At 33.6% G+C, this 11,684-nt stretch overlaps 1 protein-coding gene and 1 pseudogene across 1 annotated transcript; both read right to left on the bottom strand.

The window, feature by feature from the left end:
- LOC112094168 overlaps positions 1 to 4,142 on the bottom strand; it is a 7,408-nt pseudogene extending 3,266 nt beyond the window's left edge.
- Positions 4,143 to 5,065: 923 nt separating this feature from the next.
- LOC21396425 (probable ubiquitin-conjugating enzyme E2 16) lies at positions 5,066 to 8,451 on the bottom strand. Its single transcript, XM_024174434.1, has 6 exons — positions 8,322 to 8,451; positions 8,091 to 8,194; positions 7,687 to 7,789; positions 7,527 to 7,590; positions 5,910 to 5,998; positions 5,066 to 5,410 (listed from the first exon to the last, which is right to left on the bottom strand). The coding sequence occupies exons 1-6, from the start codon at positions 8,349 to 8,351 to the stop codon at positions 5,315 to 5,317; spliced, it is 486 nt and encodes a 161-aa protein (XP_024030202.1). The 5' UTR covers positions 8,352 to 8,451; the 3' UTR covers positions 5,066 to 5,314.
- Positions 8,452 to 11,684: the final 3,233 nt, after the last annotated feature.

The following is an 11,684-nucleotide window of genomic DNA, read 5'->3' as shown; positions in this document are numbered from 1 at the left end:
CTTTCCCTCCAGATCTCTTTTTCTATTTCCCTCCAGATCTCTTTTTCTCTTTTCTCTTTATCTACCGTTTATGGGTCTGGTTTGCTCTTTCTCTCTCTCTCTCATCGCCAATCATTCTTGCTACCATTTAAATTCAAGATTTACCATCAGAACATAAATTATGTTTTTTCGTAAATCTAACATTTACAGTGTAAATCTAGGATTTACTATCAGAATAAAATTTTTCTTCCTTCGAAAATCCTAGATTTACAAGGTAAATTTGGTACTTTACTAACATAAGATAAACATTTTTAATTTTGCTTGTAAATTCTACATTTACATCATGTAAATCCAAGATTTACCATCAAAACACAAATTGTGTTATTCATAAATGCACTATAAATCTAAGATTTTCTATCAGAATACATTTTTTGTTCCTTTATAAATCTTGAATTTTTTGGATTCGTGTAAGGTTTTTTTTTATTTTTAAATGGCATAACTTATTCGTGTTAAGTCCGATTAAGTTGATTTCTTTTTTTATTGTGCTTGAGGAGCTGAGCTGAACAAAACAAGATTCATATTGAATAGGGTATTTTGCACTTAACAGTATTGTTTAAGAAGGTATTAACGTGTAAAACGGTGTTTTATATCATAATAGTGCCGTGATTAGTCTAGTTGGCAAGATTTATATTGGTTTGTTTACGTATCAATGAACATAACCCAAACTCGTTCGTCAGAATTAAAAAAAAAAAAAAAAATAAATATTGGTGCACTAATTAATATGCAAAGGAAGAAGTTACATTAGAAAAAGAAATTATTTTGTAGACGAAACCCATCTCTAATCATCATCTAGGCTGAGAACTTCATTTTCATCTTGAGAGTATCTTATTGCATAAAGGGCAGGATCGGGCAATGTAGAACAAATCATCCGCCATCTTTTATTTTGGTTCTGCGCTGGAACCACCTTCATGTGGATGTTCGCAGTGGTAAAGTTGGCCTTCGATCTCAGTAGGAGCGTAATAATATACTAATTTTTTTTTTAAATAAATAACAAGAATATTCCAAAAAAAAAAAGAAAAAGAAAAATGATGGTATTGTACCTTTCAAGAATTGCCAAATAAGAATTTTACAATATGAAAAATAAATTACCGATAGGTTTTTTCCTTAAAACGTCATGTTTGTATTAAAAAGAACAATTTGTTTTGCATATGTTTTACTTTAATGTGATTTTAAGTAGAATAATAAAAACACCCTACGATAGGTTTTTTTTTTTTTTTAGGTTATAAAAAATCATACCTAATGTTTTGGAGGTTATCTTTTTTATAACTTTAGATTTTAAGCTTATGTTCAATTCTTACTTTTTATCGAATCATCAATCACCGGTTAATTTTGACCAAAACACCCTCAATAAAATAGAAAGAATAAGGGAAAAAAGGATATTTGGTATTTTTTATAGCCAAAATAAAATTTTTGACAGAAAATGAGTAAGTATTTAACATGATTTGAAATGTAAAGTTATAAATGAGATGAAATTCAAGATATGAAGTAATTGATTTTTAATCTCAAAATGCAAGGAAAAAAAAGGGCTCTCATATATATAAATGAGTAAAATTGTTGGTAGAAGACATATTGAAATAAAATAAGGAACTAAATTTAGTGGGGGCTTATATAAAAATATTAAATTTTAATGGGGGCGAAATTAAAATGTTAAAAATTTTAAAGGGTCAAATTTTAGTTTTAAAAAAGTCAGTGGGGGCGGCTGCCCCCACTCCTTCCTACACTGCACAGAGCACATCTTCTTCCGGCAGTTGTGTTACTGCCTACACTGCACTGTTACTTCTTGTTTCTTTATTTCGTGGCCGATTCTCCGTTAACGACGTAATTTGGCACTATGTTTCAAATTACAATAATTTTAACTCGTTACCACACAATACAATTGTTGTTTTTCCAAGTTATAATCTGTATTGTCGTTTTTCCTAAGTTATAATCAGAAATGATTAAATGAATTGTCAAACTTTTTACATGATATTTATATTCTACTCATCTATACATATATAATATTCATCTAAAAGCATATTTTGATTGAAACACGCATTTTAATCCATTTTACTCAAATATATTCTTTTTACTAAATTAAACTCTTAGGAGAGTAATAAATTCAAACAAGAAAAAACTCAAGTTCTTTAAAATTTTAAATTCACGTATCAAAAAGGTCAATAAATTAATCAATATACATGTACATAACATGCTTTCAACTAATTAATAGTATGTTTTAAAAAAAATTCAATAGTATAAGGAGTTGATTTTGATAGCGTTTTTAACATTTTTAGTTTGTGTGCTCACTAAAATAAAATCTTAACTCTAGCACTGGTTTCAAGGATTACTAAATTCTCAATAGAAATAATTGTCATCCGAAAAAGAGTATCTTAAATTGTCAGCACAATTATACTGATGTGGGTTCTTAATTTGAGGCATTAGTTGTACTTAATGACTCCAAGCCATACCCCCATGACATCATTCCCATCCCATTATTATTATTTTTTAAGCCCCAAAACACACACTAAAGATCTTCGATATATTGCAGGTAAAAATTATTACAGCAAAGAAAAACAGAAATTGCCATACAAACTGACAGAAATTTTCGTCGAGCTATAGAATGTTTATCAAAAGAGATTCGAAACCGATATCTTTGTCTCTGACTATGAACTTTGTTGGCACCGTGATTTTCGATCCTTGCCAGGGTGCACGAAGCTCCCAATTCCTGTTTATCATTCCCACAAATATCGGTTTAAAGCAGACTCATGCTAATACCGAACAAATTTCTTGACTTATTTCTTTCAATAATTTTGGCTATAGAGAGGAAGAAATGAAGGAACTTCAGATATAATTTGATAGATTTATTAGTTTCCAATGCTGAATTTTCAAATACAACATAAAAAAGAAGTTGATAGATGACAGTCAAAAGTTCTACTAATCTGTTGTCCATTTCAAGTGTCGCGAAAGATTGTCAGGTTCTAATCACAACCTACCAGAACTTTTCTAGTAGTGATGAGTAAAAATCTAAGAAAACCTTAGCCTAATAAATTCTTACTCTTTTAAGATAAAACGTTTACCAAGTCTATAGCTAGGTTTGTCATAATGAAGTCCATCTCTATGAACTTGTGATGATACAACAGAACTTACAGGTCCATTGAGCGGTAGTAATTGAGAGGACCAGTGAAGCCGGATTCTTCGAACTCATCAGCATGGACCTCGAGCTCCTCTTCGGCTATCCATGATGGCACTGACCAGGGTGTCTTCAGATAGTCAATGATCTCCATGTCCGGTGGAGCTACCATCTTTCTGTCCGTCATCAGCAAGAACTTCTTCATCACTGTCAAATAGTCATACCTCGCAAACGCCCTCTCAGCTCTTCCCGGTTCCTTATTAGTCAAAAACACCCTAAGATGAAACCAATTAGAAAGACACTTGAGTTGCAAATTTGACATGTGAATTCGCGATTAGTTAAAAACGTTATGCGACATTGCTCAACTACTTATGCTTGTTTAGTAGCAAACTGTGTATCCACCAATTAATGAAATCCAATAGGAGACAAAAAAATGAAATAAAATAAAAGGGTACCTGGAACTGAATCACATGACACCCATCCCCAATAGTTTGTCTAAGAGATTCAGTACTTTTAGTGGTTGGATTTCTTGGAAAGTATGGAACACATAAAGCAACTAACCCCAGAACTGAGAACTCTATCAGGCCTTAGCAGGCTTAGATGCCACCCAGCAACCGCTGCCCAATCAGCTCCTACCACAAATGCCTTTTTACACATGAAACAAATATTAACCCGGAGAGAGAGATTACATCAGATATGAAGGCTTGTTTTTTACCTTTTCTTGGCCAAAGTGGTCAATGATTCCGATGAGGTCTCCGACGATGTGAAAAGCAGTGTAAGAGCGTGGGCTGAGAGGAGAGTCGGAGTCCCCATAGCCTCTCAAATCTGGTGCCACCACATGGTAGCCATGATCAGCCAAGAAGTTGATCTAATGATGCCATGAAAACCAGGTTTCTGGGAACCCATGAAGCAATAGAACTAGTGGACCACTCCCTATCTCTGCTATGTGTATCCATATCCCGTTGCTCTTGATCCTTTGGTGGTTTACCTCATTCATTGATTTTCCTTTTTTGTCAAATTTCAGAGAGATCACAGAAGTAGGCTATCTGGGTTATATTGAATTCTATATTGCTTGTTTTAACAAAAATAAGAAGATAATTGGTTTCAAGGGGCAAAGTCAAAGAAAAAAAACTTGAATGTTGGACCAAGAGGATTAGAAAATGTTTGATGATTTGACTTGCTTTCTAAGCTGTGATGATTCCAAAGAGAAGCCTTGAGTTGAATAATTAGGCTTTAGTACTCTCAAGTCTCATCAGCACAAGTTCAACAAGATACGATGCCCATATCTAATTATCTTTGAATCATTTTCCAATTTTATGTACAAGAGATGTCCATAGAAAGGAAGTTTTGCATGCACTCAAAAGTACAAACTGAGAATAAGAGGCATTTCCAAAACATTAAAGATGAATGATACACAAATTTGGCTTCCACTTCGTCAAGACATTTCTCACACACGCACTAATTCCTATACGAATTGCTGAATTATGAATTGTCACCAGCATACGGGAAAAGCCATTCTCTTCAAGGAACATGCTGTAATACATGCTATAACGACATTGTCACACTCGTGATCATCGATTCCCAACAATTTTCCAAGGCTTCCAACCTAATTACCGAAAATTTAGCATGATTTGAGACCCTTTTCCACAGCAATAGTAAGCATTGAAGATGTATAATTATTATAGACTAGCTAATGTCTCAAAATTCTATCTCAAACACGGATAAGTTCTCTACTAGCTAATAGGACATGAAAGTACAATAGAAAGGAATTGTCAGAGGATTCTAGAGGACGACCACACGAGCAAATGGTTGATTAAGAGGTCCTGATTACGAGAGATATAAGACATACACAAAACTCATGCTTTCTAAACCACACAACATACAATTAGGGGGTGTTTTAATTTCAACACCCATTATCAGTGAACACAGAAGGATTAAGGCTTTAATTCATGAGCTTATATGGCAAGTACCTCTCCCTTAAAAAGGGTTTACACAAGCTCTTGTTTCTCTTCCTTTACAAGTACCAGGCATTGCCAATATACACAAGTTATTGAGAATAAGGGACATAACCCCGGCATTTCATATTGATATTTTCTCTTTGGTTTTGTTCACGTTCCTTAAAAAAAGGAAAGTCAACTACTCTAACTTGTTGAACAAATGCCATGTTCATCATACTTTATCATCATGGAACCACCACCTCGTCTCTTTAGGAGATCTGCCGTTTCTACAGTTCTTTACATAGCGGTCATTATCTTCAGGGCGTTGCTGCAAGCATAATATCAATCATCAGAAGGGTTAATGCAATAGCATAGGATGTTGCCGTCTCTTACCCCATGAAAAACTCACATTAAGACCTTAATATGCATGTCCTCTCAGTTCTACAATCTTACAAGTTAGGTGACCTTAATATGCATGTCCTCTCAGTTCTACAATCTTAAAAGTTAGGTACTTGAAAAGTTAAGAACATGACGTCTATTTACGCAAATATATATATAAAAAGGCGGACCCTGGTGCCAAAGAGGCTCCTGTACTATGACAAGCTCGGGGGAAAGCTCAATCTCATATGTACGCGGCCTTACCCCCGAAGGAGAGGCCGTTTCCGGGATTCGAACCTAGGACCCCGGGTGCAAACACGAGCGCTCCCACCATGGTGCCAAGGCCCGCCTTCAGTAGTTCAGTAGAACTTATGGCAGACTGATAGTCTAATGCTTGGAGATAGAGACTGTGAAAAGACGTCGTATATTTAATGAAACAAGATGAATACCTTAACAGTCGAGCTTGACAGCATGGAGAGAATGCTAATACAGATTGAACTTACAGTCATGGCTGGTGACCATGAATCATACAGAATATCTGCAAAATTCAACATATGTAAATCAATATATAACATGCCAACTTTGTAGATCAAAGTAAAGATGTGGGAAGCAAGTTCAGTTAGGAAAACAGTGATTCCAAAAAAACACAGGTGGTCCATGTGATTGCTGTCTGGAATGGACAGGAAGGGGATACTCTTCTTTCAGTTTAATTGGAAGAGGGCTTTTAGGAATCATCTGATAATGACAGCATCATGTTTTCCAAATAATTTAAACATTTATTTGGAACAGACATGAAAAGAGAGAACATTTATTTATCACATTTCATATTCAGCCAGCCACAATGATATGAAGCCGTACCCACAGTCGAAGCATCTTTAAAGCAGCCCTTTTTAGTTATTGTTCACTTTTGCAACGATTTGGGTGGAGGCTTGAGTTATGAAATTGACTCTGTTCCTTGATAACAGAGTTTACAATCATAAATTTTATCATTTCCAATTTAAAAAATGGAAAACCTTTGGACCATTCAAAAGTCCATTGGGCCTAGAAAGATCAAGATTAAAATCAAAACAGAAGAAACTACTTACAAAATGCTTAAAAAAAGGAAGAACTCTTAACACACACACACACACACACACCATTTGTCCTGCCTCTTGCTTCCGATATTTAGTTATCGAAAAAAAGAATCATGTTATTCCTTACAGATGTTACTCTTGCCAAAAAAGAAATCTCAAGAAATTGCAACATTTTTCAGCTGGCAACGACAAGCAAACATAAATACAAATAAAAATAAAATTTAACCACTTAGAGGAAACAAAGAAAATTAATGGGCCCGTTTGTTTCCATTTTCGTTTTCGTTTTTCACGTTTTCCGAGGAGGAAAAATTGAAACAGGAAATGAAAATGTGTTTGGGAAGAATCTGTATCAAAACCAAAAATGTAAGCGTTTTTGGATTTTTCCCAAAAACTCATTTTTTCCGTTTTTCATTTTCCTTTTCATTTTCTTCTCTCTCTTCTCTGACTGCCCACCACCCCCCCGACTGCAGCCCCCCTCCCCCAACCCTTTTTTTAATATATTATTATTTAATATATTTAATAATATTATTTATATAATATATTTAATATTATTATTTATTTAATATATTTAATATTATTATTTATTTAATATATTTAATATTATTAATTTAGTTTTTAAAAATTAAACCACTAAACACAATTTCAGTTTTTTTTAAACTGAAAATAATTTCGGAATAAAACTACCAAACGCATTTTCAGAAATGATTTCAAAATGAAAATAAAAACGTTTTCGTTTTCATTTTCATACAAAAAACAAAAACGTTTTGGAACCAATTCCAAACGCACCAATGTTTCCTGATCAAGCATGACTTTCGTCTTTCAACAAGAAAAGAGTGAACGTAAGCAATGCATAAGAAAAGACGAGAATATTTCCATCACAAGTAAATGAACTGAAATCAAAGAAAGAATTGAAAGCAAAGCAGATATCATTACAATACGAAAATTTAAAAGAAAAGGAGAAAACACCAACTAAAGGAAGAACCAGAAACTTACCTAAACAAATATGACCATTGCTATAAATATGAGGATGCAAGGGAGCCGGGTGCAGAAAAATAACCTGTTCAGTACACAAAACAATAAAACAAAATCACATTCACCAACATACAAATCTTAATCCAATGAGAAGAGAATCTACAAAAATACACCAACAAACCTGCGGGGCCTCCATTGGATAATGCTCTGGAAAATCTACTTGAAGCTGGTAAGTCTCATTCGCATAAAGAGTTCCTGGAGCTCCAATAACTTCAATAACCCACCTTTTTTTAAATCAAAATTCACGCAAAATAACATTTTTATAAGTAATTGAAGCGTAAATCAAAGAAAACTCAAATGGGAATTTACACAGAACAAAATCCCCAAAACCTATGTTTGCTTCCAGAGAAAAAAAAAAACAAGAGTAAAAACAAACTGATAAAAATACCACCAGTACAAACATCACAAAGGATAATATTCACAAAATTTCGCTACTTTTCACCGAATTTCCTAGGTGGAGAAAGAAAAACGACAGTGATCGGTGAAAAGAGAGAAAAGCCCTAAATAATTTTTTTTTAAAAGGACCTTTGAAGATTATCGGTGACTTTGTGTTTGAAACCCGCCGGAGGGTTAACCTGCCACTCCAGAAGCTCTTTCTGGAGGCGATTGCACGCAATCTTACTCAAAGCCTGGAAAAATCAACCGAATCCAATAAAAATCCGAAATCATCAAAAGACCAAATCAAAATCGAAAATTGAAAAGAAGGAAATCTTTTCTCCGTGGTGATAGTGAGAAGGAGAAGAGGCCATGGCTAACCTTCCGAGCGTTGGCGGAGGAGCTTGTCATGGTTTCTGGTTTTTCTGTACAAATGATGGAGAGAATTTAGAGAGAGAGAGAGAGAGAGAGTTTGAGAAGAAGAAATGTGAAATCTAATTGTGGTGTTTGACGAAAGGGACAAAGAGGGGGACCGGGAAGCCACGGTTTCATAGCCCCATTTGTGTTTCCCCACCATATCTATTTTTATTTTTATTTGGGTTAATTTCAATAATAACACTCTTGTATAAATTATTATTAATTTTTTGTGTATTTTCACAATTAGTATTGTTATGTTAAGAGTGTAAGATAAAATGACTTCTATGTCATTTAAGTCAAAATTATCATTTAAAAACACCTCAAAAAGACTCTCAACTCTCTCCTGCTCATTCTCTCTCTACACCATATTTTCAGCTCTCTCTTTCTCTCAAGTTTGGCCTCTCTCTACTCGGTCTCTCTCTTTCCTACGCCCTCATTCCCTCGTCGCCAACACTCCAGTTGTGCACCAGATTGAGGTTGGTACACATTTTTTTTTGTTTTTCTTCTGTTTTTGTCTTTTTAAATTTATACTTAGTACATAGAACTCGAAAAAAATGACTGTGTTGAACTTAATGTGATAGGAATTGAAAATATCTTTCGTCAATTTGAGATTTTAGATTATTTATAACTGATTTGTAAACTGATTGTAACGACCAACACGTCAAAGACATAGTTGACATTGGGAGTCATAGTATTATGACTCATAGTGTTATATGTCCGGTCATAATACTATGATCAGTCAGTCATAACAGTATGGGTCATTATCTATGAGTCAAATTATTATAGTATGAGTCAAAATAGCCGGTCATAGTATTATGACCGGTCATAAGACAGTCATAGTGATATGACCATCCGGTCATAATATTATGACTGAAATGACCATAGTGTTATGACTGGCACGATAACTGCCTTATAACCGGCCATTATACGGTGTTATAACTGGTCATTTCTAATGACTCGATGACAACTAGGAGTAATTGCATGTTGATTAACAGTTATTGTTTTTAAAATTATTTAGGAATGGCTATTGGATTGAATGTCTTCATCAAGTACAATGGACATTGGGACCGTGCTTTGAGATACGTCGATTGTAAAATGAAGAGGATATTGGTCCCCACCAACACAACTTATATTGGTCTTATAGATTTGGTGAGAAATGTGCTTAGGATTCAGCCACAAGAAAAAGTTTATCCTTAAAATATGTTGTTAAAGACGGGGAAACTCCTGTGAAGATATCGTCTAACTATAATGTCACATTCTATCAACGACATCTCTTCCTCCAAAGCCTTTCTTTTCTTCTAAGATGACAAAAAATGGTAAAAAAAACAAGAAAAGCAAACAAAGTTGTTAGCCAAAGTAATATGACTGGCACACTAAGAGTCTGACCATTGGGCAGTCATGTATTATGATCGACGATCATAATTCTATAACCACCCATCATGCAGGCTCGCTCATAGTGTTATGACTGATGGCCGGTCATAAGACAGTCACATAGTGCGGTTACAGTACTATGACTAACGGTCATAATGCTATGACCGCAGGCTCATCAGTCAGGCAGTCACACTATGAGCCTGCCTGCCTGATGGTCGGTCATAGGATTATGACCATCAGTCATAGTACTATGACCGCAAGTTGTACCTGTCTTATGACCGGTCATAATACAATTACCGACCGGTCATAATACACTTACCGATCGGTCATAATGATATGACCGGCCATCAGGCAGAGTCACAGACCAAATAAGGAGCATAATGACAATAAAAAATTTCAAATAACTGACCTTATATGCTTTTATATCCTCCTCCAAAGCCTTTCTTTTCTTCTAAGATGACAAAAATGGTAAAAGAAAAAAATAATAAATACCTAACAAAAAAAAAACAATTAAACAAGAAAAGCCAACAATGTTTTCACCTTTGTCTCGGAATCCGTCATTGACCTCTCTGTTTTGTGGTTGATTTCTCCAGCGAAGAGGGTGAGGTTTCCTCAGTTAATTCTTCTCCAATGAAGAGGTTTAGGCGTTGATTTCTCCGGTGAAGGTTCGTCGGTTCTCGTCGTGTGATTGCGTGGTTCTCGCTGTCGTGCGTTCGTCGGTGCTCAAGGTAGTAGACGGTGGTGGTCGTTGGGGTTTCTCGGTCTTTGTGAACACCCGCGTTCTTTCTCCTCCTCCTCTCTCTACTTTGAATATTTGAATTATAAAAGGTTTCAAAATATATTCACAGCTTCAAAAATGAAATAGGGCACAATTTTCATTTTAACTCAAGTAAAAACGGTATGGTCACACTTTTGCTAACATGATAATGCTAATTGTGAAAGTATACAAAAGTGATACTAAAATTAATAATAATTTATTCATGAGTGCTATTATTGAAATTAACCCTTTTATTTTTTATTTTTTTTTCTTTTTAATCTTTCCAAGGTGGCTTTTCATGGTAACAAGGCGATAATATAGATAGTTATTAAAAAATTAAAAGTATTCCAAATGCAATTTTATAGAGTGTGTTTGGAATTGATTTTAAAATGATTTTGTTTTTAATAAAAAAATAAAAATGAGATGTTTTGATAATCATTTTGAGACCGATTATGAAATTACGTTTGGTTGGTTTTTAAGAGATTGTTTTGAGTATAATAAAAAAGTGAAATCGTGTTTATTAATTAATATATTATAATATTATTGATAAGTACTAAAAAATGAACACAGAAAAGTGAAAATAACTTTCAACTGTTTTCTAATTCTTTTACAAAAACCATTCTCACTATTTTCGTTTTCAAAATATTTGCTAAACAAACGTTATTTGTTTTCATTTTTATTTTTTACTTCTCGAAATACGTAATTTTTTTTTTTAAAAACGGTTCCAAACACGCACATAATTTAGCATTTTGTATTTGTTGTGGAAAACAAGCATTTTCAATGCAATGTTGTAATTGTTGTTTCAATTGTAAATTTAATAAAATATTATTTATTGTGCTAAATTTCTCATATATTAATACTTTATTTTAAATTTTCGTCAAGTATAGTATATGAAAAATTTATAATTTGATTGTTATTGGTTGAAATGTTTATTTTTTTCATTTGATCATTGCAATTTTTGTATTTTTCTAATTAATATAAAAATAAAAATATACTTGTACAACTTTCAAAGTTTAATAATTATAAAAAAATAGATTTAGCATTTTAAATAGTATTATGCATTATAGCAAAAATAAAAATAACTTACCATATCATACTTTTTAATACTAAATATATAATTAACATTAACATTTGTATTAAAAATTATATAATACAATTCTACTTATATACAATTGACCTTAGCATTAATATTAGCATGT

This window comes from Morus notabilis, unplaced genomic scaffold (assembly GCF_000414095.1).
Source record: "Morus notabilis unplaced genomic scaffold, ASM41409v2 Scaffold720, whole genome shotgun sequence".
In the NCBI taxonomy this organism is placed as follows: domain Eukaryota; kingdom Viridiplantae; phylum Streptophyta; class Magnoliopsida; order Rosales; family Moraceae; genus Morus; species Morus notabilis.
Note: the sequence above shows the minus strand (reverse complement) of the source record. Positions and strands in the feature narration are given on the sequence as shown.

Excerpts from the sequence above, each read along its gene's own strand:
- LOC21396425 (XM_024174434.1), bottom strand. The coding sequence starts at position 8,351 with ATGACAAGCTCCTCCGCCAACGCTCGGAAG. Across the intron at positions 7,591-7,686 it reads ATCCAATGGAGGCCCCGCAG|GTTATTTTTCTGCACCCGGC; the intron begins GTTTGTTGGTGT and ends TGTACTGAACAG. Across the intron at positions 5,411-5,909 it reads TGTCAAGCTCGACTGTTAAG|CAACGCCCTGAAGATAATGA; the intron begins GTATTCATCTTG and ends TTATGCTTGCAG.